Source organism: Neoarius graeffei, chromosome 19, assembly GCF_027579695.1.
Source record: "Neoarius graeffei isolate fNeoGra1 chromosome 19, fNeoGra1.pri, whole genome shotgun sequence".
Classification (NCBI taxonomy): Eukaryota; Metazoa; Chordata; class Actinopteri; order Siluriformes; family Ariidae; genus Neoarius; species Neoarius graeffei.
The window spans coordinates 68,953,346-68,978,381 of record NC_083587.1 but is presented as its reverse complement, the minus strand read 5'-3'; the positions used below and the strand labels follow the sequence as shown (position 1 = coordinate 68,978,381).

Genomic DNA, 25,036 nt, shown 5'->3' with positions numbered 1-25,036 from the left:
GGAATCAACGAATACTTTTATTATTATTATTATTATTATTATTATTATTATTATTATTATTATTATTATTATTATTATTATTAGTGTTAAACGATTTTAATGCGTTTAGGATCCAAACACTGTTGGTTTATGAGCAGTGGCCCAATAACTCGATATTTTCTGCAGTAATTTATTGGTAATTTTGATGTTAAAATCCTGACTGATGTTTTCTCTCAGAGTCTGGAGACGAAATGAAGCCGCAGATTCTGAATAAATCTGAACGAAATGTTTCACAGAGCGGGCTGGTGTTTTCTTTCTGCTCTAAATCAGTCCGATTTCAGTCTGATGGAGTTAAACTCTGTAGAGTTCACAAAGATCACAGGAATTAACTCTAATAATAATTCAAATTAAATTAAACTCACAGGTTTATTAAATATTAAAGTAAGTGATTAAATGTAACTGACAAACTGTAGAACACTGAGGGATAATAATAATAATAATAATAATAATAATAATAATAATAAAGTGTAGACAGGTTATGAAGTGTTAAACTCAGATGAAGTTTCTTATTAACGGTTTATTTTTTTGACGCAGAACAAAAAAAGTGGGCGGTGTCCTGAAAGGTTGACGTGAGGCCTGTGCAAGGCGCTGATTGGTCAGAGTAATTTGTGAAGTTTAAGGGGACTGAGTGAAAGTGCAGGGTCAGTTTGATGAACAGAGACAGAGGAGAAGAAGAGAAGATGAAAGTGCAGAGAAAATGAAGCCGCAAATAAGCGCAAATAAGCGCCAGGAGAAAATCTAACACTTTCATCAGATTGATCAGATCTATCAGACCCTGCAGAGATTTTTGGGGACACTGGGAAGAAGGCAGATCCAGTTCGACTTTTTGTCCTTGATTTAATGGTTTTAGTTTGAGTTCCGGTTCTGGAGGTTCGGTCTGTGTGGTTTCATTTGGTTCCTTATTAAGAGTGTGTGAAGTGAAGCTCGTGTTGTTCCGCGGTGGTGATGATGGAGTTCAGTCCGTGTCCGAAGCCGCAGCTCTCCTCCAGAGCCAACGCTTTCTCCATCGCGGCCCTCATCTCCTCCAGCAGCACGGCCAAGGACAAGGAGAGCGAGGAGAACACCATCAAACCCCTGGGTAAGAACCTGACACTCCATCATCATCATCATCATCATCACAGCCGTGAGGAAATAATTCACATTTACAGAGTCAGAAATAAAGAAACCAAACTGTCACTGCACCAGGTTTACTACACTTAGTGTGTGTGTGTGCGTGCGTGCGTGCGTGCGTGTGTGTGTGTGTGTGTGTGAGCGCGCGTTTGATTAGTTTTTTTTTTAAATGTGGTGATCCTTAAAGTCTAAATTATTTGTACACACACACACACACACACACACACACACACACACACACACACACACACACACGCGTCCCCGTGATGGTTCCGCCACAGATCGGAACTTTATTTCTGAGTTACAACTTTAATGATTCACACAGAACTCACGCGCATCATAAAGAACCTGATTATAATCTACAGAATAATAATCTACAGGATTATAATCTAACACCGCACAGAGTTTATATTCAATTCAGAACAATAAAGAAACCCGATTGTGTTCAAGCACTGATTTACACACAATCATAAACACAATCTGGACATTTTCCCACTTTTTTATAGAAATAAACAGTAATATTTCTATAATTTACAATGATGTGAAAGCACTGCGAGCAGAAGAGGTTCTAGAGCGAAGAGAACCTAGAACTGATTCCCTGTGGAACCTTTTGAGTGATTATCCTTTAAACAGTTGTTGTTGTTATTGTTGTTGTTGTTGTTGTTGTTGTTGTTGTTGTTGTTGTTGTTGTTGTTGTTGAAGAAGTTATATCACAACATTTACAGCATGCTGTAGGGTTTTAATCCTCAGTGAAATCATAGAATAATTACCGAAATAAAAACGGTTCCCTCTCAGGAACTCTCAGGAACTCTCAGGAACCTTTTTCTGGCGTCTGTATACAATGTGAAAGAAAATAATGTTTTCAGCTCCTATAACCCTGTAAAAGAGTGTGAGGGATGAGTCTAAACCAGTGTGATGATGATGATGATGATGATGATGATGATGATGATGTCGCGCTGCTTTCAGGAAAATTTATAATGAAACACAATAAATATCTGACACACAGAGTCAGATTTATAATAACTCAACTTTGTGTGTGTGTGTGTGTGTGTGTGTGTGTGTGTGTGTGTGTGTGTGTGTGTGTGTGTGTGTGTGTAAATGAATTTCGGCTGCTTTAGACTCCTGACTGTGGGTTTTATTTTCTAAGCACTGTACAATATGCAATAAATATAAATATATCATATATGATGTTTTATATTTGTAAATAAAATCTCACTCTGACTGTAATGTTCATTTTATAAACTGATTTAAACCCCGCGATGTCTCCGGTCAGGTTTTATTCCCAATTTATATAAAAATGATTTCAGCACAGTGTTCAAATATTATTTATTAAAACAGAGAATGTGATCAGAAATCAAACATTTCGTAAAATCGGATTTGATTCATGATCAATAATAATAATAATAATAATAATAATAATAATAATAATAATAATAATAATAATAATCTTGTGTTGCTGTTTATTTGAGAATAAATCTTATTGCTTTGTGTGTTTTAAGATTTTTGTAACGGAAATTTAATTTATAAAAGTTTATTTTCATATTTTACAAGAATTTTACAGACTGTAGTCTAAATGAAGTTAAAGTAGAAGATAATAAAGTGAGGTGGAGATCAGTGCAAACTGCTTTAAACCCACAGCTGAAGTCGAGAGATGATTATAGATCAGACCCCACAGAGGGGATCAGATTTATTGGACTTAAGATCCCGCAGTTTGATGCAAAACTAAACTCTGATTCATTTAATGTTCAGTTTTTATCTTCAGCTGTGTATTTATGATTCTGACAAAATTCCTCAACAGTTTATAAAGTGTCTTATAAACCGAGTTTTACTGCATGGATCAGAATTCACTCTAAAATTAAACTTAACCACTGTAATAATAATAATAATAATAATAATAATAATAATAATAATAATAATAATAATAATAATTCATATATGAATAATATGGCATACAGATAACACCAGATAATGAGATGAGATGAGTTTATTTTTCCTAAACAAAAGTCCAGTTATAACTTGTGTGAGTGAAATTACAGTCAGTGTTTAATTATTACTATGAGATATAATATTTTAAATTATAAATATATTAGTTTCAAATGTGTATGACGACAATAATAATAATAATAATAATTATTATTATTATTATTATTATTATTATTATTATTATTATTATTATTATTATTATCCATATAATTTCAGACAGAATTTTGAGCTTCAGAAATTTATATAAATAATACATTTGTTTTTTTATCTTAGAGTATTTTTGGAAGTGTGTGTGTGTTTCCCCTTACCCACAATAATGCGTTATATTGTAGTGAATAATGACTTGCACCCCCTTCATGCCCTGGAGGTGTTTCGGGAGAGCACCTTCAGTGGCAGGCTGATCCCAACAGGATGTAAGATTGAACGCTAGAAGGTCTTTCTTGCCAGCCGCCATCAAGCTCTTCAATGTGCAATAAACTCCAGCACTTTAGCATTCCAGCACTTAATACCCCAGATTTTTAATCGTGTTATTAGTTTATTTATTGTATTATAGTTAGAATTATTATTTTTAGCTTAATTTTTAAATTCTGTATTTTTAAATTTTAGCATTTTTATAAGTTTGTGAACTTTGTTATATAGATAGATTTATGGTTAGTATTATTATTTTTAGCTTAATTTTTAAAATTCTGTATTTTTAAATTTTAGTATTTTTATAAGTTTGTGAACTTTGTTATGTAGATAGATCTGTTTTTTATTTTTTATTATTTATTTATTTTTGTCTAAGTATGATTGATGAATGAATCCTGAGTATGGTTGATGCTGCTATCTATCTATCTATCTATCTATCTATCTATCTATCTATCTATCTATCTATCTATCTATCTAGCAGACCCTGTTACCCAGAGCAGTGTACATCAGACCCAGAGCAGCCTGGGGGCAGGTGAGGGTTCGGTGCCTTACTCAAGGGCACTTCAGCCATTCCTGCTGGTCCAGGGAATCAAACTGGCAACCTTTTGGTCCCAAAGTTGCTTCGCTAACCTTTAGATCATGACTTCCCCTGTAGACCTGTGAACAATTTATCATTATAATATAATCAGATTATATTTATTTACAGGAACACAGAGATCAGATCAGAGGTTTTTTATTTTTTATTTTTTTAGAAATGAGTGCGCGCGCGCGCACGCACGCACGCACGCACACACACACACACACACACACACACACAGGGAATGATTTTATTTTATTATTATTTATTACCTGAACGCGGTGTTTATTTTTTCACACACTCTGAGAAAACAAATACTATTTTATATTTTCTGGAGTTTATTAAGAGTTTCACTGAAAGGCTCGAGCTGGAAATGAAATAAAACATATTTGTTGGTTTATACAGAGAACCTTGAAGGGTTCTAGAGTGTAAAGTTCTCCTGTCCTGTAGACTGCAATTGCATTAAATCTATTATTATTATTATTATTATTATTATTATTATTGCTGTTGTTGTTGCGCACGCATCTGATGGTTTGTCGGTTTGAATAAATCTGACTTCAAATCATTTTCTTTTTGTGTGCAGTTGATTTTTATCTAATCTTTGTTTAATTCTGTGTGTGTGTGTGTGTGTGTGTGTTCCTCTGATGATGTGCTGTGTGTCTGGAGCTCTCTGTCGGTTGGGATTCGAACTTTATTCCGTGTGTGATGTTTTTGCTCCCGACTCCAGAGCAGTTCGTGGAGAAGTCTCGGTGTGCGGAGCGCGGCGCTGTGGCTGTGGGCGGGGCTGTGGGAGGGGGTGTGGCTGTGGGTGTGGAGGCGGAAGCGGAAGTGGAGGTGAGCACGGAGCCCCTGATCCCCTGCAGTCCCGCGGTACCGAGTGAACACATGGCCAACATCAGCTGCAGCCTCGAGACCAAAGACCTGTGGGACAAATTCCACGAGCTCGGAACCGAGATGATCATCACCAAGTCGGGCAGGTGTGACGTCATACACCATGACCATTCACGGGTTATTATTTTTATCCGAACACGAGCTAATGGATTTAAATAAACCCCACGCGCGCGCTGATTCAGCCCCGTCGGGGTTTAAGAGCCACTCTGATTGGTTGACAGGGTTTGGGGTTTTTTTTAAATAAAGATTCCCATTTAATAAACATCACCTCCGTACCTCATTTCCTGTTTACATTCCAGTGATGATCATAAATTTATTTCATTCATTAAAAAGTTAATGAAATGTGGATTAAATAATTTAACTTTTAATAAAGTAATGTTTTATAACACTGAGTTCTTTACAAAATAAGTCTAATACATTTTATTACTATAATATATGTAAATGTATAAAAATAATGAATATGATTTTCCTGTTTTATGAAATATTATAAACTTTATTAAAACTGAAAAATGTTGACTGCAGTAATACTGTTTCTGTGTTTTTGTATTTATTCTCTCTCTAATGTGTGTGTGTGTGTGTGTGCAGGAGGATGTTCCCCACTATCCGTGTGTCTTTCTCAGGCGTGGACCCGGACTGTAAGTACATTGTGCTGATGGACATTGTTCCAGTGGACAATAAGAGATACCGATACGCCTATCACCGCTCCTCCTGGCTCGTGGCAGGGAAAGCTGATCCTCCCTTGCCTGCCAGGTGAGACAACAGACGAGTGTCCCTCTGTAGGCTGCATGTCCACCACTACTGATGGCTTCAATATATGGACTCAAAGACCTGCCCATATGCCCATATTTGGCCTTGAAGAGCTGCCCACTCAGCAAAATGGTGTACTCTGACACAGTCTTTAATGAGGTGTGTGTGTGTGTGTGTGTGTGTGCAGGCTGTATGTCCATCCCGACTCACCGTTCACTGGGGATCAGCTGCTCAAACAGATGGTGTCCTTTGAGAAAGTGAAGCTCACCAACAACGAACTGGATCAACATGGACACGTACCCGTTATTTTATCCTCCTTTATCACACTTTACACACAGAGCTGCTCTTTCATCTCAGTCTGAGACTCTAATATTACAGCTCTGAACATCAAATATACAAATTACTCCAAACTCAATCTTCCATCCTCCTCCACTTCCTCCACATCTATTTGGGTTTTCTTTTAAATAAAATGCAGTTCATTTTTTATTCAGCTGTATAAAAGCTCAGTTTTTTATTTATGTGGCGATTTAAGAAGCTGAAGTGTGTGTGTGTGAGAGAGAGAGAGAAATGAAACGGAGCTGAATTTTATTTCCTGCTTGTGTAAAAGTCTGGCATCTCAGAACACATGAAATTAAACATTGCTTTGATTTACTGTGAAACAAATAAATATCCTGAAGAACAGAGAAAAAAAACATTCAGACCAAAAATAGACTAAAATAAAATAAAATGAAATGAAGGTAAATATAAACTGTATAAACAAGAATAATATAGAACATTTAATATGAACTGGAGGAATGTTCAGGATGATTATTAACTCCAGACAGTAAAAATAAAACATTTAAAATCTACACATTTTAACAATGACATTGATAATAAAATAATTTAATGAGACAATATTAAAAACAATAACAGACTGTTAAATAGTTTATTCTGCTGTTATCACATTTATGTCTCCAAGCCTGTAATATGTTCTATTAACTCTGTGTGTGTGTGTGTGTGTGTGTACAGATCATCCTGAACTCGATGCATAAATATCAACCTCGTGTTCACATCATTAAAAAGAAGGAACACACAGCGTCGCTGCTCAACCTCAAATCTGAGGAGTTCCGGACCTTCATCTTCACCGAGACCGTGTTCACCGCTGTCACTGCGTACCAGAACCAACTGGTGTGTGTCTCACAAACACACACACACACACACACACACACACACACAGAGCTCCATTAGTACTGCAACCGTTTTCACTTAAACTCCTAAAGATAGTTCAGTTCCTAACTGTAAGGTTCTGGGTTCTGAGACCAGAGGTTCTTTAAGAGGTTCTGTTAAGAGGTAGAGTTAAAGTTTCTCAGCCTGCAGAAAGGTTCAAGTGTGGAACCATGTTGAATAGAGAGACACTTTGCTCTAGGTTTCCTCACAGAACCTTTAAGTCTTCATTCACAGCAGCGTCAGTGTCCTGGGCATCACGTCTCCGACATCACACCGCCTCTGCTCCGGACTCACACTCGGTCTCTCACAAACTCCCTTTATTATTATTATTATTATTATTATTATTATTAATTAATTTATTTAGGGTTATTGATGTTCAAAAATAATTATTTTTTAAAAATCTGTTTAATCCTGTAAAGGTGTTTAAATTGAAAACTACCTGATATTTAGGGGAGAGATAAAGTCACACAGTGCTGAATAATCACTCTCAAATGCTGAAAAAATTCAGAATAAATGTTTTTAAAAATCATTGAAAATCTTCCTGAAGGGGTCTTTACATTCATTCTGATGGAGAACCCTGAGTTCTACCCAGAAGAGCATGTGGAGGTGAAATGATTCCTTTCTGAAAAACTGCTTTCACTCCTCTCTCTGTTTTAGAGGGAAAGATTTATCAGTGAGTCTCATCATCAACAAACACATGTTCATCTCTAACAAGGTCTGGTGTGTGTGTGTGTGTGTGTGTGTGTGTGTGGGGAGTAGCAGTAGAGGCTGAGTGTTTAGTCTAAGAGATTGTGACAGGACAGAGAGAGAGAGAGATTGAGATTTTATGTCCCCGTTATTCAGTCAATCATTGAAGACAACTCTACTTGAGAAACAATATATAAATATCACTAATGTGCAAATAATTTAACAAGTTAATAAATATATACTGTTTCTAAAAAATCCTAAAAAGGGACAAACACCCAAATATAAAAAACAACTAGATAAAACAATAAAATCAAGAGAAAAACATAAAAGCAATTTTGTAAATTTTGATAAATAGTAAGACAAAATAAAAAACTAAAAACTGTAAGAGCAGTAAGTCATAAGAATTAGAATCATTACCAGCCATTAAAAATCAGCTGACCATCCTAATTTATCCAACAAAGGACATCAGATATTCCCCGTAATTCACAAAACCTTTCAACATCATTGATCAAACCATAATAAGAATATTTAAGCTTCAGCCGTGCTCCCAACATCCCCCTCACCACACCCACCACATCTGTTGGACCAGCCCCAAGGTGGTTATTTTTTCTGGTTTTCCAAATAGCCATTTTTGCCAAGCCTGATTAAAAAAAAAAAAACTCAATAAACAAACTTTTTCCTTCTTGGCGATACTATATTTAGGCCCTCCTATAAATGTTTTGGGCAAGAACTCCTCCCCTAGGTCCCTGAACCACACCTTCAACAGTCTAAACAAGTCCTCTACCCAACTACAATTCAGGAACAGGTGCTCTACATTTTTGTCTTGACCACAGAAGGAACATTCCCTCGCTACAGCTGGATTCAGGAGCGCCACGTGTCTGTTTGTAGCTATGGCTTTGTGGATCGCTCTCCACTGTAGATCGGCAGTTCATTTCTCTATGGGGGAGGGGGTTGTAGAGGGCTCGCCAGCGTCCTTTCATGGAGAAGTCTGGACCAAACAAACCTGACCACCCCGAGGCCTTCAGCCCTCTCAGTGCTGCCTGGTGTGTCATTTTTATACAAGTAGTGTAGCTTGCCTTCTTGGAGAGGCTCTTGAAGCTCCCCAGCACTGAAGTTTGAAAAGAGAGGAGCATGTCCCCATCCTCTTCTTGTGGTTGTTCCACAGCTGTTGAAACAGTGAAGGGTGGGCAATCGTTGTTGTGCTCGCTCGTCTCTGCATCAGGTCTCCTTGAAGTTCCTCCACAGCCCTCAGGCAACCGCCTCTTGGAGCTCACTAATTTTTCTACTCGGCAAGGGGACCATAAGCCAGTGGCATTTTTTATGAAGGCCACCAATTTCCACCCATCGCCCTCTCTCAGCTCAGCCAGTGTCGTGCACCCGCTCCTCCGCAGAGATGCCTGTACATTTGCGGAGTTCAGCAGCCTTGATGAGATCTGTGGATTGTACAACAGAGGCTCTCTGAGGATCCACTTCTCTGGCTGAGAGAGGCTCCAGTGAACCGTAAACACCTGCTGCCATGTTCACAGCATTGGCTGGTAGAAGTTGGGAAGGCTCCCCAACTCCATCTGCTGTGTGTTCAACAGGAGCAGCTGCTGGGTGTAGCCAAGGCCCTCCACTTTCCTCAGAAATGTGCTCGCTGTGTTTTTCCATACTGCATCTTTATTGTTTAGCAGCTTCTGCGCTGCCTGCAGCTGGAAAGTGGAGATCCATCTGTGTATGTCGATCAGGCTTTGTCCCCCATCTTGTACCAGTAGATAGATCATTGGTGCCCTAGTCCAGTGTTGGTTCAACCAGAAAAAATTCACCAGTCTCCTCTGCGTTTCACGTATGAGATCCACAGGTGGTTCCAGGATGCCAAATTTGTGCCACAGGGTGGAGGCAGCCAGGTTGTTTGTCACCAAGACCTTGCCTCTGTAGGACAACTGAGACGATACCCAATTCCATTTTGATAGCTTGGCAACCACCTTCTCCAGCATGCCCTCCCAATTCTTTTTCTTAAAATCTTCTGTCCCTAAAAACATGCCCAGGAACTTCATCCCATCCTTTCCCCATTGTAAGCATCCTGTTTTCGTGGTAGTCCAGTATTCTCCCACCCACCTACGAGGATTCCATCTCTTTCCCCAGTTGACTTTGGCTGAAGACGCACTCTCATATATTGCCAGACTGACATTAAGATCTGCTACATCTCCTGCTTCATAATAAAAACTGTAGCATCATCTGCATATGCAGACAATATACATTTTTCTCCTGTGGGGTCACCTGGAATACTAAAACCACTGAGTTATCCTCAGCCTGCTGAGGAGAGGTTCAATAGTGAGACTATAAAGCTGTCCAGAGAGCAGACAGTCCTGTCTGAGGCCCTCTGTACTGGAACCAGACAGCTCAGTCCACCTCCCACCTTCACCATGACTGAAGCATCAGCATACAGGAGCTTAATCCAAGAAATAAAAGTTTCCCCAAACCCAAATCTTTTAAGAACATTAAAAAGGTAGTCATGTCCTACCTGATCAAAAGCTTTTTCCTGATCTAGTGACAGAAGGCCCACACTATATTTCCCTGTGATTCCAATGTCTATAATGTTTCTGATTAAAAACAAATTGTCCATGATAGATCTATCAGGCATACAGTATGACTGATCCTTATGAACCAGAGTGCTAAAAAAAAACCTTTCAGTCTATTTGCCAGACGCTTTGCTAAAATCTTATAGTCCAGGCAGAGAAGGGAAACAGGCCGCCAGTTCTTGAGTGAGCCCAGATCTCCTTTCTTCGGCAGCAGTGACAGAACAGCACTCCGGCTGCTACTAGGCAGTAGCCTCCTCGTCGCACGGTCCTTCATCACGTTGTGATAGTCCTCCCCAGTACTCCCCAGAAGTGCTTGTAGAACTCAGCCGGCAGTCCGTCTATTCCGGGTGCATGTCCTGCTGATTGCTGCTGAACAGCTTGTGTAAGTTCCCTGAACATGATGTTGGTGTCCAGGGTCTCCTTCTGCCTTGGGCTGAGTTCTGGTAGTCCCTGAAGAAGCTGGGCTGTGCTCTCTTCATCACCATTACAGAGGCTCCAACTTGGGAAATTGCAAAGAGGGAGATTTTCCCTCTCTGCGAGTAGCTCGGAAGGAGACAAGTTTGAGCGCCATAGGCACGAAGGCGAGTTTTATATAATGATTCACCACATTTCATGTCAATTAAATCTTATTAATAGTGACAGATCTAGATAAATCCAGTGACTATAAACCAAACTTTAATATGTCTAAAGTCAATGTCTAAATGTCTAAAGTCAATGCGGGCGGGAGATTTTTATGTTGTCAGCGGGAGGTCGGGAGGATTTTCTAAATGTTCCCTAAAGCGGGAGAGCTCCTGCCCACGGCGGGAAAGTTGGAGCCTCTGCCATTACCAGCTGCGTAGAGCTCGGAGTAGAAGGCCACTGCCAGCTTACTCATTTCAGCTGGGTCTGTTGTTAGGGACCCATCAGGTCGATGAAGATGCAGCATTTGTCTCTGTTGTGCTGTCTTCTGCTCAAGTTTGAAGAAGAAAGCACTGGGGGCGTCCATGTCCGTCACTGCAGCCATTCTGGCTCTCACCAGAGCCCCTTTCACTCATTCCTGAAGAAAGAAACTCAAGTCCTGCTTCTTCTCCTGCAGTGCCCTGCTCACCTCTGGAGCATTTTGGTTTTCTAAGTTGCTTTCAACGTACAAAATCTCCTTCTCCAGCCTATTAATAGTTGCTTTTATGTTCGCAGTAGCACATGCAGTATAGTTCTGGCAAAATTTTTTATCTGAGTTTTCCCACCTCTGACTCAGATTCTCAAATTCATTTTTCTTCTGTTTCCAGTGATTCCAAAATAAACTTTTCACAAAACACTGTATCGAGTAACAGTTTTACATTAAAATGCCAATAATAATGTGGGCGTGGTAGTTTAATCATGTTTATGTCAACAGTCATCATGTGATGATCCATAAAACCATTGGGGAATATAAAAGCATTGATTATTCTATTATTATATGAACTGCTCACGTATATTCTGTCTCGTCTAGCAGCAGAAAAAAACAGCATCAGACACCTTCACCCATGTGTACTGTCTTGATTTTACATTTCTGCTTCTCCATACAGCTACTAAATTGACCTTTTTTATGAGGTTGTGAAGCAGCTGACTAGACTGGGGATGAGGCTCCTCCCCATTTCTGTCTAAAATAAAATCAGGAGTGCAGTTCCAGTCCCCCCATTACCATAAAACAATCTTTACTGCACTGTTGCAGCGTGGTGTCTATCTTTCCTAAAACACTCGAGCGCTCTGGGCCGCTATTAGGTGCGTAAACATTTATAAAAAGAAACAAGGTGCCCTGAATTTCAGCTTCAACAACTAAACCCCTCCCCTTTACGAGCTCGGTTACTGAGATCACTGCGACATTAATATTTCTTGCGAAGAGAATTGCTGCTCCTGCACTAGTGTTCGATCCATGACTTAAAATATGGTTCCCTTCCCTCCAAACACCCGACTCCACCTCATTAGTGCTGTCAGAATGCGTCTCTTGTAAGAATATAACCTCAACTTTTTAATTCGTAAGTATTTTGCTAATCCAGCTCTTTTATTACTGTCTCTAGCCCCATTAATATTTAGAGACCCTAAACAGAAAGACTGCATTAAGAAATGAGAAAAAGGGCAGGATCAGAATAGACTTCACCACGTGACTTTATCACTTTTTCCCCGAGTGACGGGGGTCTTGCCCGTCTGCAATCTTGCCAACATTTCCTTAAGTCTGAATCTCTTTTTCCTGCACAGTACATCATAACCAACTGTCCGCTGTAACATAACCACTGACACAATAAACTTATCCAAATCAGAGAAGTAATCACTCGCCTCTACTGTTTTCCCAAATGTTTCAGCTAAAAGCGTGTTAATTTCCTCTCGAGAGTCGAGCTGTTCATCCATCGCCTGTGAGCCCAGATCAGACAGGCTGGAGATCTCAGACAGAGCATCCTCATTCCCCGTGACCTCATCACCCCCTTCTTCTGCCAGTGGCTCTCCGGTGTTCAGTACAGTGATGTCTGTGACAGGTGGGTCAGTAACGGGCTCTGGAGTGATGGTCTCTGCCCCGCTATCTGACCCCAGATCAGTGTCTTCCCCATCGTTCAGCACCGCAGGGTTCTGATCCACTGACTGCCTCCGTTAGAGGATCAGTTTCTGTTTCAGTTTTATCCGCCGTGTTTCCCACTGAAACGTTACAGTCACTGATTTTTTTGTCCCGCTGGTTCTTCCACAGCCGGGACACTCGAGTCAGAAATCTCTATTTGTTTCTTTGGGTCCCTTTTGGACCACAACCGAACCATCGCTGGTCTTTTCGCCCTCATCGGCCTGAGCTTTATGAGGGCATACAAACTTTTTATGGCCGATATCGCCGCATTCAAAACACCGCATGCTCCCTGTAGTCACATACAACATGTAAGATTTATTTCCGTGTAAAACATGAAAAGAAACATCTAATATTGGAGACTCGGGGAACGTGAAGACCTGCTGCTGAAAAGACAGCACATGTTTCAGGGCCTCGTTCTTACAGCCCAGTGGAGTCACTCTCATTGTGCTGGCGAATTTCCCGAACCTTGAGAGCTCGCGCTCAATGTCACTGTTTGGGATAAAGGGGGAACATTAGAGATGGCGACTTTAACTGTGGGCGAAACTCGTGGCGTAATTGGCACAAACACTTCATTTATCCACACCCCGGTCTCAACAAGACGACTCACCAGCCGTTCTTCTTTAAAAAATATCACCACTGCTTTATTCATCCTAGACACCGAAGCGATATTTTCATGTCCGACCTGTTTACCGACTGCGAGCAGCACATCCTCCACACTCGATCCCGCTTCAGGGACACACCTGATTCCGTGGCGGAGTGAAAGGGAAGGGCCACACCCAACCAGGTGAGACGCCATTCCTACACCCCGCCATGTCACCACTTTCCTCCTCACAAAACTAAATCAACAATTAACACAAAATCTTAGATAACGCTAAACTGAAAGTTATTTTAATACTTAAAGCAAGAAACAAAGTATGAAAAAAAGAAAGGGATGAACCCCAAACAATCGCGCTCTCACCGTGAATCCTCACACACTCACTCACACACACACTCCCAGCATGCAACAGAGGGAGAGAGACAGAGCAAGAGAGCAACACAGAGAGAGAGACAGACAGACCGAGAGAGAGAGAGACGGCTATCTAATGTAATTCTTGTCCTGTGTTACAGATCACTAAGCTGAAGATCGACAGCAACCCGTTTGCTAAAGGCTTCAGAGACTCGTCCAGACTCACAGACATCGAGAGGTACTGAGAAACACACACACACACACACACAGTCATGAGGTGTACTATAAATAAATAATGTTCCTGTTAGAGAACACTTACTCTGAGTTTGAAGCTAGGCTGTGTTTTCCAAACGCCTGCTCCCTATTCCCTAACCCCTCCAAACGCCTGCTCCCTATTCCCTAACCCCTCCAAACGCCTGCTCCCTATTCCCTAACCCCTCCAAACGCCTGCTCCCTATTCCCTAACCCCTCCAAACGCCTGCTCCCTATTCCCTAACCCCTCCAAACACCTGCTCCCTATTCCCTAAGCCCTCCAAATGCCTGCTCCCTATTCCCTAAGCCCTCCAAACGCCTGCTCCCTATTCCCTAACCCCTCCAAACGCCTGCTCCCTATTCCCTAAGCCCTCCAAATGCCTGCTCCCTATTCCCTAAGCCCTCCAAACGCCTGCTCCCTATTCCCTAAGCCCTCCAAATGCCTGCTCCCTATTCCCTAAGCCCTCCAAACGCCTGCTCCCTATTCCCTAACCCCTCCAAATGCCTATAGCAGGAAATATACATCTGCACTTCCTGTTTGTTGTTGTTTATTGACTCACAGAAACGTATTACTCATACCCCTTTTCCACCAAATCAGTTCCAGGGCTGGTTCGGGGCCGGTGCCGGTGCTGGTTCACAACTCGTTCAACTTGTGAGCCAGCTGAGAACCAGTTTGCTTTTCCATAGCTTGGGGTGCTAAGCAGAGCCACGTCATTATGTCGTTGTATACATCAGTTACGTTGCTGTATACGTCAGTGACGTCGCTGCGTTTGTATAAACCTTGGCGTGAATATCATAGCAACAACAACACGGAGAAGAAGCAGCAGCGGCAACAACAACAATAATAATAATGGATGACTTCATGTTTGTACAGCTGCTGCTTCTCGTCGCTTAAAAATGGCGATCTTTTGTGGTCTTGTTATTGTTGTTGGTCTTAACAACTCCGCCCCCCCGCTGACGTAAGCGGTTCTTTCCTCTGGCCCAGCAGAGAGTTGGTGCTAGCCTGGAACCGGTTTTTCTGGCCCCAGAGCCAGTTCTTTGTCAGCGGAAACAGAAAACCCAGTTCCAAACTAAGCACTGGCCCCGAACCAGCCCTGGAACTGCTTTGGTGGAAAAGGGACATCAGAGGAACATAAACACTGCTTTAAATCCAGAATCAGTTCAGGGAGACGTTCAGCCTCGAGACTGAGACAGACTTTATCTGAGTGCTGAAGAAGGCTGACTGTGTAGGGAACATCCTCCCAAATATAACTCACTCTGTCTCCCTCTCTCTCTCTCTCTCTCTCTCTCTCTCCCCGTCTCCCTCTCTCTCTCTCTCTCCCCGTCTCCCTCTTTCTCTCTCTCTCTCTCTCTCTCCCCCGTCTCCCTCTCTCTCTCTCTCTCCCCGTCTCCCTCTTTCTCTCTCTCTCTCTCTCTCTCCCCGTCTCCCTCTCTCTCTCTCTCTCTCTCCCCGTCTCCGTCTCCCTCTCTCTCTCCCTCCCATCTCTCTCTCTCTCTCCCCGTCTCTCTCTCTCTCCCCGTCTCTCTCTCTATCTCTCCCCCACGTCTCTCTCTCCATCTCTCTCCCCCTCTCCCCCCTCTCTCCCTCTCTCTCCCCTCCCCCTCCTCCTCCCCCTATCTCTCCCCTCCCCCTCCTCCTCCCCCTATCTCTCCCCCTCCCTCCCTCTCTCTCTCCCTCTCCCCCCTCTCTCCCTCTCTCTCCCCTCCCCCCTCCTCCTCCCCTATCTCTCCGCCCCTCCTCCCCCTATCTCTCCCCTCTCTCCCTCTCTCTCCCTCTCCCCCCTCTCTCTCCCCTCCCCCCTCCTCCTCCCCTATCTCTCCCCTCTCTCCCTCTCTCCCCCTCTCCCCCCTCTCTCCCTCTCTCTCCCCTCCCCCTCCTCCTCCCCATCTCTCCCCCCTCCCCTGTCTCCCTCTCTCTCTCCCTCCCTCCCCCTCTCTCCCTCTCTCTCTCTCTCTCTCCCTCTCTCTCCCCCCTCCCCTATCTCTCCCCCCCTCTCTCTCTCTCTCTCCCTCTCTCTCCCCCCTCCCCTATCTCTCCGCCCCTCCTCCCCCTATCTCTCCCCTCTCTCTCTCTCTCTCTCTCTCTCTCTCTCTCCCTCTCCCCCCTCTCTCTCCCCCCTCCCCTATCTCTCCCCCCCCTCTCTCTCTCTCTCTCTCTCTCCCCCTCCCCCCTCTCTCTCCCTCCCCCCTCCCTCTCCCCCTTGCCCCTCTCTCTCTTTCTCTCTCTCTCCCTCCCCCCTCCCTCTCCCCCCTCTCCCCTCTCTCTCTCTGAGGGTTGTGAATGATGAGATCTGATGAATTGATCTTCAGGGAGCTGCAGAAATCGCATTAGTCTGGAGTCAGGCAGTGCACTAAAACACAGACTAATTTGATTTGGGACGGGGCCCTGATTGAAGCCAGCCCCCCCCACATCGTACTTGCACGCGCGCGCATGCACGCACGCGCGCGCACACACACACACACACACACACACACACAGCACTGATAAAAACACACAGATTTGTATTGCGCTGCTGACAGATATTGCACTTCCCTAACTGGATTGTGAGCATAATTCGGACGCATGGCTCCCCGATTCAGAGCACTCTGAGCTACAGCGACCGCCGAGGAGCTAATCTAACACACGCTAATGCACTTACACACACACACACACACACACACACAGAGGCAGAGTCCCATGTGTGTTTTTAAACCTCATTGAGAGACTTTGGGACTCTGTGTGTGTGTGTGTGTGTGTGTGTGTGTGTGTGTGTGTGTGTGTGTGTGTGTGTGTGTTAGTCACCATCACCTTAAACATTGTCATTATTCCTTCATCATATTTTCACAATGTTGTATTTTTAAATCCATTTCAATATAAATCACAAACATCGGAATCAGTTTTAGTTTTATGAAAGGGATTTAATTATTCTAAAGTGTCCACATTCACAATATTGTAAAATTCACCTTTATCTACAGTTCTGTGCAAAAGTCTTACCCCCCCATTTTTTAAAAATACAAACCTTATTATAGATTTCTATTTTATGATTTCTACATTATTGAGTCATTACAAAAACATTTGAGAGTCCAAATGTTCATTTTCCAGCACAAAATTAAATGTTACAGAAAAAAAGTACCACAGAGGTAGCCGTAGGGGGTCGGTGCAGTGTGGATTGGGTGGCAGTCGAAGGCAGGGGCCTCGACAACCTGATCCCCGAACACAGCGGCTAGCTGTTGGGACATGGAATGTCACTTCGCTGGGGGGGAAAGAGCCTGAGCTTGTGCGGGAGGTTGAGAGGTACCGGCTAGAGATAGTCGGGCTCACCTCCATGCACAGCTTGGGCTCCGGAACCAGCTCCTCGAGAGGGGCTGGACTCTCCACTTCTATGGAGTCGCCCATGGTGAGCGGCGGCGGGCTGGTGTGGGCTTGCTTATAGCTCCCCAGCTCAGCCGCCACATGTTGGAGTTTACCCAAGTGAATGAGAGGGTCGCCTCTCTGCGCCTTCGCACTGGGGAGAGGGCTCTTGCTGTTGTTTGTGCCTACGGGCCGAATAGCAGTATAGAGTATCCGGCCTTCTTGGAGTCCCTGGGAGAGGTACTGAGAGGTGCTCAGACTGGGGACTCCATTGTTCTACTGGGGGACTTTAAACGCTCACGTGGGCAAGGACAGTGACACCTGGAGGGGCGTGATTGGGAGGAACGGCCTCCTCGATCTGAACCCAAGTGGTGTTTTGTTATTGGACTTTTGTGCTAGTCACGGTTTGTCCATAACGAACACCATGTTCGAGCATGGGGTGTCCATAAGTGCACAAGGACACCTTAGGTCGGAGGTCGATGATCGACTTTGTCATTTCATCGGATCTCCGGCCCTATGTCTTGGACACTTGGGTGAAGAGAGGGGCTGAGCTGTCAACTGATCACCACCTGGTGGTGAGTTGGAGCCACTGGCGGAGGAGGAAGCCAGACAGATCTGGCAGGCCCAAACGTATGGTGAGGGTCTGCTGGGAACATCTGGCCGAGCACTCTGTCGGGGAGGTCTTTAAGTCCCACCTCTGGGAGAGCTTCTCCCAGCTTCCGAGGGAGGCAGGGGACATAGAGTCTGAGTGGACCATGTTCTCTACCTCCATTGTAGACGCGGCTGTTCAGAGCTGTGGCCGCAAGGTCTCCGGTGCCTGTCGTGGCGGCAATCCCCAAACCTGGTGATGGACACCGGAAGTAAGGGATGCTGTCAAGCTGAAGAAGGAGTCCTATTGGGCCATGTTGGCCTCCGGGACTCCTGAGGCAGCTGACTGGTATCGGCAGGCCAGGCGTGCTGCAGCTCAGGCAGTTGCGGAGGCAAAAACTCGGAACTGGGAGGAGTTCAGTGAGGCCATGGAGAAGGACTATCGGTCGGCCTCGAAGAAATTCTAGCAAACCATCCGGCGCCTCAGGAGAGGGAAGCAGTACTCTGCCAACACTGTTTACGGTGTGGGTGGGGAGCTGTTGACCTTGACTGGGGACATTGTCGGGTGGTGGAAGGAATACTTTGAGGATCTCCTCAATCCCACCATCACGTCTTCCATTGAGGAAACGGAGGCTGATGACTCAGAGGTGGACTCGTCCATTACCCAAGCTGAAGTCACTGAGGTGGTTTGCAAGCTCCTTGGTGGCAGGGCACCGGGGGTGGATGAGATCCGCCCTGAGTATCTCAAGTCTCTGGATGTTGTGGGGCTGTCTTGGCTGACACGCCTCTGCAACATCGCGTGGTGGTCGGGGACAGTGCCTCTGGAGTGGCAGACTGGGATGGTGGTCCCTCTTTTTAAGAAAGGGGACCGGAGAGTGTGCTCCAATTATAGGGGAATCACAGTTCTCAGCCTCCCTGGGAAGGTTTACTCCAGGGTACTGGAGAGGAGAATTTGGCCAATAGTCGAACCTCGGATCCAGGAGGAACAATGCGGTTTTCGTCCTGGTCGCGGGACACTGGACCAGCTCTATACTCTTCATAGGGTGCTCGAGGGTTCATGGGAGTTTGCCCAACCAGTCCACATGTGCTTTGTGGATCTGGAGAAGGTATTCGACCGTGTCCCTCGTGGTATTCTGTGGGGGGTGCTTCGGGAGTATGGGGTTCGGGGCTCTTTGCTAAGGGCTGTCCGGTCCCTGTACGAACGGAGCAGGAGTCTGGTTCACATTGCCGGCAGTAAGTCAGACCTGTTCCCAGTGTATGTTGGACTCTGGCAGGGCTGCCCTTTGTCACCGGTTCTGTTCATAATTTTTATGGACAGAATTTCTAGGCGCAGCCAGGGGCCGGAAGGAATCCTGTTTGGGAACCACAGGATTTCATCTCTGCTTTTCGCAGATGATGATGTCCTGTTGGCTTCTTCAAACCAGGACCTTCAGCATGCACTGGGGCAGTTTGCAGTCGAGTGTGAAGCGGCTGGGATGAGAATCAGCACCTCCAAGTCCGAGGCCATGGTTCTCGACTGGAAAAGGGTGGCTTACCCTCTCCAGGTTGGTGGAGAAGTCCTGCCTCAAGTGGAGGAGTTTAAGTATCTCAGGATCTTGTTCACGAGTGAGGGAAGGATGGAGCGTGAGATTGACAGGCGGATCGGTGCAGCCTCCACAGTGATGCGGTCGCTTTACCGGTCCGTCGTGGTGAAGAAGGAGCTGAGCCAAAAGGCGAAGCTCTCGATTTACCGGTCGATCTACGTTCCGACTCTCGCCTATGGTCATGAGCTTTGGGTAATGACTGAAAGAACAAGATCGCGGATACAAGCGGCCGAAATGAGTTTCCTTCGCAGGGTGGCTGGGCGCTCCCTTAGAGATAGGGTGAGAAGCACAGTCACTCGGGAGGAGCTCGGAGTAGAGCCGCTGCTCCTCCACATTGAGAGGAATCAGCTGAGGTGGCTCGGGCATCTCTTTTGGATGCCTCCTAGACGCCTCCCTGGGGAGGTGTTCCAGGCATGTCCCCCCGGGAGGAGGCCCCGGGGAAGACCCAGGACACACTGGAGGGACTATGTCTCTCGGCTGGCCTGGGAACGCTTCGGTGTTCTTCCCGAGGAGCTAGCCGAGGTGTCTGGGAGAGGGAAGTTTGGGCTTCCATGCTCAGACTGCTGCCTCCACGACCCGGCCCCGGATAAGCGGATGAAGACGAGACGAGAAAAAAAGTTTGCATCTGAGCAGCGTATTCCATAAGAGCGCACTTTTCAGATGAAAAAAGAAAGCATAATGAAGGCTGCTGGGTTTTGGTGTAAAATGAAGAAGTGAGTGTGACAGTCAAAGTGTCCAGAAGAACTGTGGCTGGTTCTGTAAGATGCTCAGTAAAACCTACAGATCATTTCCACATAAAACTGACCTCACTGGACCTGAGATGGATTTCTTTTTAAAGCAAAGGGTCGTCTCACACCAAATACTGACTTTGTTTCATTTATTATGGCTCACTGATTACTGTTTATAGTATTTTCTAATATTGAAACATTTAATTTCATTATTTTTAAGCCAGGCGGCATGGTGGTGTAGTGGTTAGCGCTGTCGCCTCACAGCAAGAAGGTCCTGGGTTCGAGCCCCGTGGCCGACGAGGGCCTTTCTGTGCGGAGTTTGCATGTTCTCCCCGTGTCCGCGTGGGTTTCCTCCGGGTGCTCCGGTTTCCCCCACAGTCCAAAGACATGCAGGTTAGGTTAACTGGTGACTCTAAATTGAGCGTAGGTGTGAATGTGAGTGTGAATGGTTGTCTGTGTCTATGTGTCAGCCCTGTGATGACCTGGCGACTTGTCCAGGGTGAACCCCGCCTTTCGCCCGTAGTCAGCTGGGATAGGCTCCAGCTTGCCTGCGACCCTGTAGAACAGGATAAAGCGGCTACAGATAATGAGATGAGATGAGATTTTTAAGCCATTTTTGGTCGACAGCATTTCTTTACGTGTCTCAAACTTTTGCACAGAACTGTGTGTATTAGACATGTTCATTACATTATATATAACAAATATCACTAACAATGCATTATTGTTAGCGTTCACATCGCATGAGTTCCGTTAGCTAGCTTTCACTAGCATCAGTTAGCAAGATGGTTATCACTAAGCAGAGGGGAGGAGGACACTAAAGGATGCTGAATGTTAACATATCACTGTATTCAGTATGCACAAGATTGTTACATTTGCATGAGTTAGCATGAGCTAGCAAGAATTAGCAAGCACTAGCATGAATTAGCATGAGTTAGAAGAGTACCGTAGCTAGCTATGAATTCAGAGCAATAATATTTCTGTTATTACAAACACTGTTCTTATAAAGTCTAATAAAATACTGAAGACCAGCACACACCACACTTCCTCTCCATCTGTCCTGTTACACTGAGAGTGTGTGTGTGTGTGTGTATGCACTGGAGATTCATGTCATGGTTGTGTGTGTTTAAATTCTGCTGTAGGGAAAGTGTGGAGAGTTTGATCCATAAACACTCGTACGCTCGCTCACCCATACGGACGTACACCGGAGAGGAGGAGACAATCGGAGAGGACACACACACCACACACACACGTGGTGAGGGGACACACACACACAAGTCCAGAACACCTACCTGTACACCTGCATTTCAGATTGGAACTAAAAAATGTCTGTATGTAGTTCAATAAATGTCAAACTCTCTGTCTGTCTCTCTCTCTCTAGGTTCTGCTTTCACAGCGTCTGATAACCTTTCCTTGAGCTCGTGGGTTTCAGGCTCCTCGGGTTTTTCAGGGTTCCAGCCCCCTCAGTCCCTGGCACACCCTATCCAAGGCTCTTTGCCCACCTATGGCAGACTGGCTGTCCCCTTGGCCCCACCCACTCTGACTGGCACCAGTGGGCCGAGCTTCCCTTCCTTCCACATGCCGCGTTACCATCACTACTTCCAGCAGGGTCCATACGCTGCCATCCAGAGCCTGCGCCACTCCTCCACCGTCATGACACCCTTCGTTTGAGTGCCACTGTCTACAGGGGGCGCCATGCAGAAAACACACACACAGTCTGCATGTTGTAACTCCTTATCTGCTTTATGTTAGAGGAAAAAAAACCTTAAGTGGGTGCTGTGAGCATGTAAACACACACACAGACACACACACACACTTACTTTCAAGATGTTTATTTATCTCCTTCACATGTGAGGCAGGGTCCATACGCCGCCATCCAGAGCCTGCTCAAGGTGTAAATAACATGATCATTACTGTAAAGACACTGCTGCTGAGAAATAAACACAACTGTAAAATCCAATTCCAGATGGCCAGAACGTGATCCTCCTGCCACAAGAGGGAGCTGTGAGCACTGCATTGTTTATTCTGAACACTCACTTCACTTATGTTTAAAGGAGAAGCAGTTTTACTTGTTGACATGTAAATAATGTGACATTATTACTGTGGAACGACCCAGAGATTCCGCTGGAGAGAAAAATGAAGTACATAAAAATGTTGCAGACAAAAATGTAACAAAAAACTTGCAGGCAGACAGGAGCTGTGTCTGCGTCTGTAAAAGAGAAGTGTCTGCACTGTGTCTGCGTCTGCACAGAGGCTGCATCTGCAGAGTGGCTCTGCACCTGTATCAGGCATGATAAAGATGAGGGACTCTGCTATAGAGACACTTGGATTGGAACACAGCCCAACAATATGTGCAAGATGGAAAACCAAACAGTGTCTCTAGGGGGCGCTGTACTGTCGAGACTTGATTCTGCATATAACTTTACGATTAGCTGCTTTTCTACGGTTATAACACCACCACAAACTCTGGACAGTGTTATGTCCTAACCCCTTATCCCAACTCCAGGGCTCTAGGGGGCGCTGTGTGGTCGGGACAATGATGATGTTGCATGGGATTTGATTTGGGACGAAAGCTGGCTGTGTGCGTAATCACTCACACTGAAGGCACTTGGGGGGGCGGTTTATACATGCTCGCTTGTGATCTTTACAATTGCAACACAGCCATTTTTAGAGGTTAAAATGATAAAGTCTGCGATAGAGATACTTTACCAGTGGGACACAGCCAGTTTGGTGTTTTAACCCCTTATTGCCTGTCAAGGGTAGTACCTCTAGGGGGCGTCATGTCTGGGATCAGTTTAAAACTTTCAGTTTGGCGATGTTTACCCTGACAGAAGGAGGTATGGGCTTTTTTTATTGCTACATTTGGATTGGGACGCAGCCGAGCTAATCGAGGCCAAGATGCATGTTTTTATTAATAGACTCGTTCATTCATTAAGATTTAATCGGAATCACACAGCATTCATAATTTATTTAAAGATAAAATCAAGATGCCATTGGCTAATGAGTAGAATTAAAGGAGAAAGGTGTTACTGTTCAGTGTGTGTGCGTGCGCGCCTGTGTGTAAATGAGATTTGTGGAGAGTGTTAGATGCTCAGATCAGAGTTTCTTTCCTCGAGGGCATCCTCACCTGTAAATAATGAGTGTGCGCTGATTCATGACTCAGTAAAGTCACATCGACACACATTTATTAACCAGCACTAACCAAATTACACTCTGTGTGTGTGAGTGAAAGAGAGAGAGAGAGAGAGAGAGATCTACAAAGCCAAGGATGTTTAGTCACGACAGAACTGACTCACTGTGTAAGGAATAGAACAGCTGGGGTCGTGCTGCAATAGAAAACTAATCAGCAACAGTGTGGTGTGATGGAGTTCCTGTTTCCATTCTGAAAGTGATTATTTTTCTATAACAGCATGTCCCTGAGTGTTTTATTTCTCTTATAACCACAACAATTAAATATTGTATTAAGAATGACACATCATACTTTTTATCCGTTTATAGTTACATTTAATGTTCAGTGAAAACAGTGAGTTCCTGTTCTCACTGACATTATAGCAGCGATAAACAGTCATTCCCTCGTCAGCCCCTCTCTATTCTTTCAAGTTAATAAGAGAAAAAAAAACGCAGAAACCAAGAAACCATAAAGAATAAGTGTAAACTGTTCTATCCTGAAGACATCAGAAAACGTAAAGTTCCAGCTTCAACTCTGACTGTTACACAGTGCTGACACTGGAGGCTCCTTCCAGAGACGATACAGAAATACATTTCTCCTTCCAGATCAACATTTACACAAGCTTATGAATGTGTTTCTGTGGAGAGTGTCCAGTACAGTATGTCCCTGTGTGTGTGTGTGTGTGTGTGTGTGTGTGTGTGTGTGTGTGTGTGTGTGAGAGAGAGACAGATTTGGAAAGAGTTTCTTCAGTCCGTGTCTGTTCTGTTCATCTGGTTTCAAAACTCTTTTATTTTGGACATATTTGTAGGAGAGTGTTGCATGTGTCCTTTCTCCGAGAGCACGCTCTGTGCAAAATTTTGCTCAGATTCAGAAGTTTGACTCGGTTCTGACTGAGGACGTCATTGTCTCTCAAAAATATTCAGTATCATGATGATGATAATCCTGATAAACAGCGTGTGTTCATCTCCAACACAAACCAGATTGTATGCAACGGTATGAGTGAGAAACACTTTCCTTGTGTGTGTTTTTTCTTTATGTATATTAACCACAGGATATTTTGTTTGGATGATTTTTAAGTGCAATATATTTATTATTTCATCAAATTCAACTCTGCTAGAAAAACAAACAGACCAACGGTATGGTGTTAATGCATTAATGTAACATTTGAAGTATTAAAGGATAAAATGTTATTTGTAAACGAGGAGAAATATAAATATCTATAATCACTCAAACCCAGTGAAGATTCTCGTTTACTGTCTCACAGCCTGCAGAGACACGAACACTGTGCTGAGTCCAATTACACCAACAGCACGCTCAGGAATAACCTCCACATAACCACCTGACACTGGCAGTGTTTACTCCCCAACACCCCAAGAACCAACATCTCAACATTCCAACACCCCTACACTCCAAAATTCCAACACCTCAATACCCTAACACTGCAACATCCCAACACTCTAACATCCCAACACATCAGCACTCCAATATCTCAACACCCCAACACTTCAACATCCCATCATCCCAACATTCCAACATCTCAACACTCCAACACCCCACTCCCACATCCCAACACACCAACATCCCAACATATCAACACTCCATCTCAACACCCCAACGCTCCCACATCCCAATACACCAACACCTCAACACTTCAACATCCCAACACA

At 44.3% G+C, this 25,036-nt stretch overlaps 1 protein-coding gene across 1 annotated transcript; it reads left to right on the top strand.

The window, feature by feature from the left end:
• Positions 1-987: 987 nt before the first annotated feature.
• On the top strand, positions 988-22,160 carry tbx20 (T-box transcription factor 20). The gene is made up of 8 exons (XM_060901024.1): positions 988-1,117; positions 4,845-5,094; positions 5,594-5,758; positions 5,943-6,051; positions 6,764-6,922; positions 13,883-13,959; positions 21,343-21,455; positions 21,582-22,160. Exons 1-8 carry the CDS (start codon positions 988-990, stop codon positions 21,869-21,871), a joined length of 1,293 nt encoding a protein of 430 aa, XP_060757007.1. The 3' UTR covers positions 21,872-22,160.
• Positions 22,161-25,036: the final 2,876 nt, after the last annotated feature.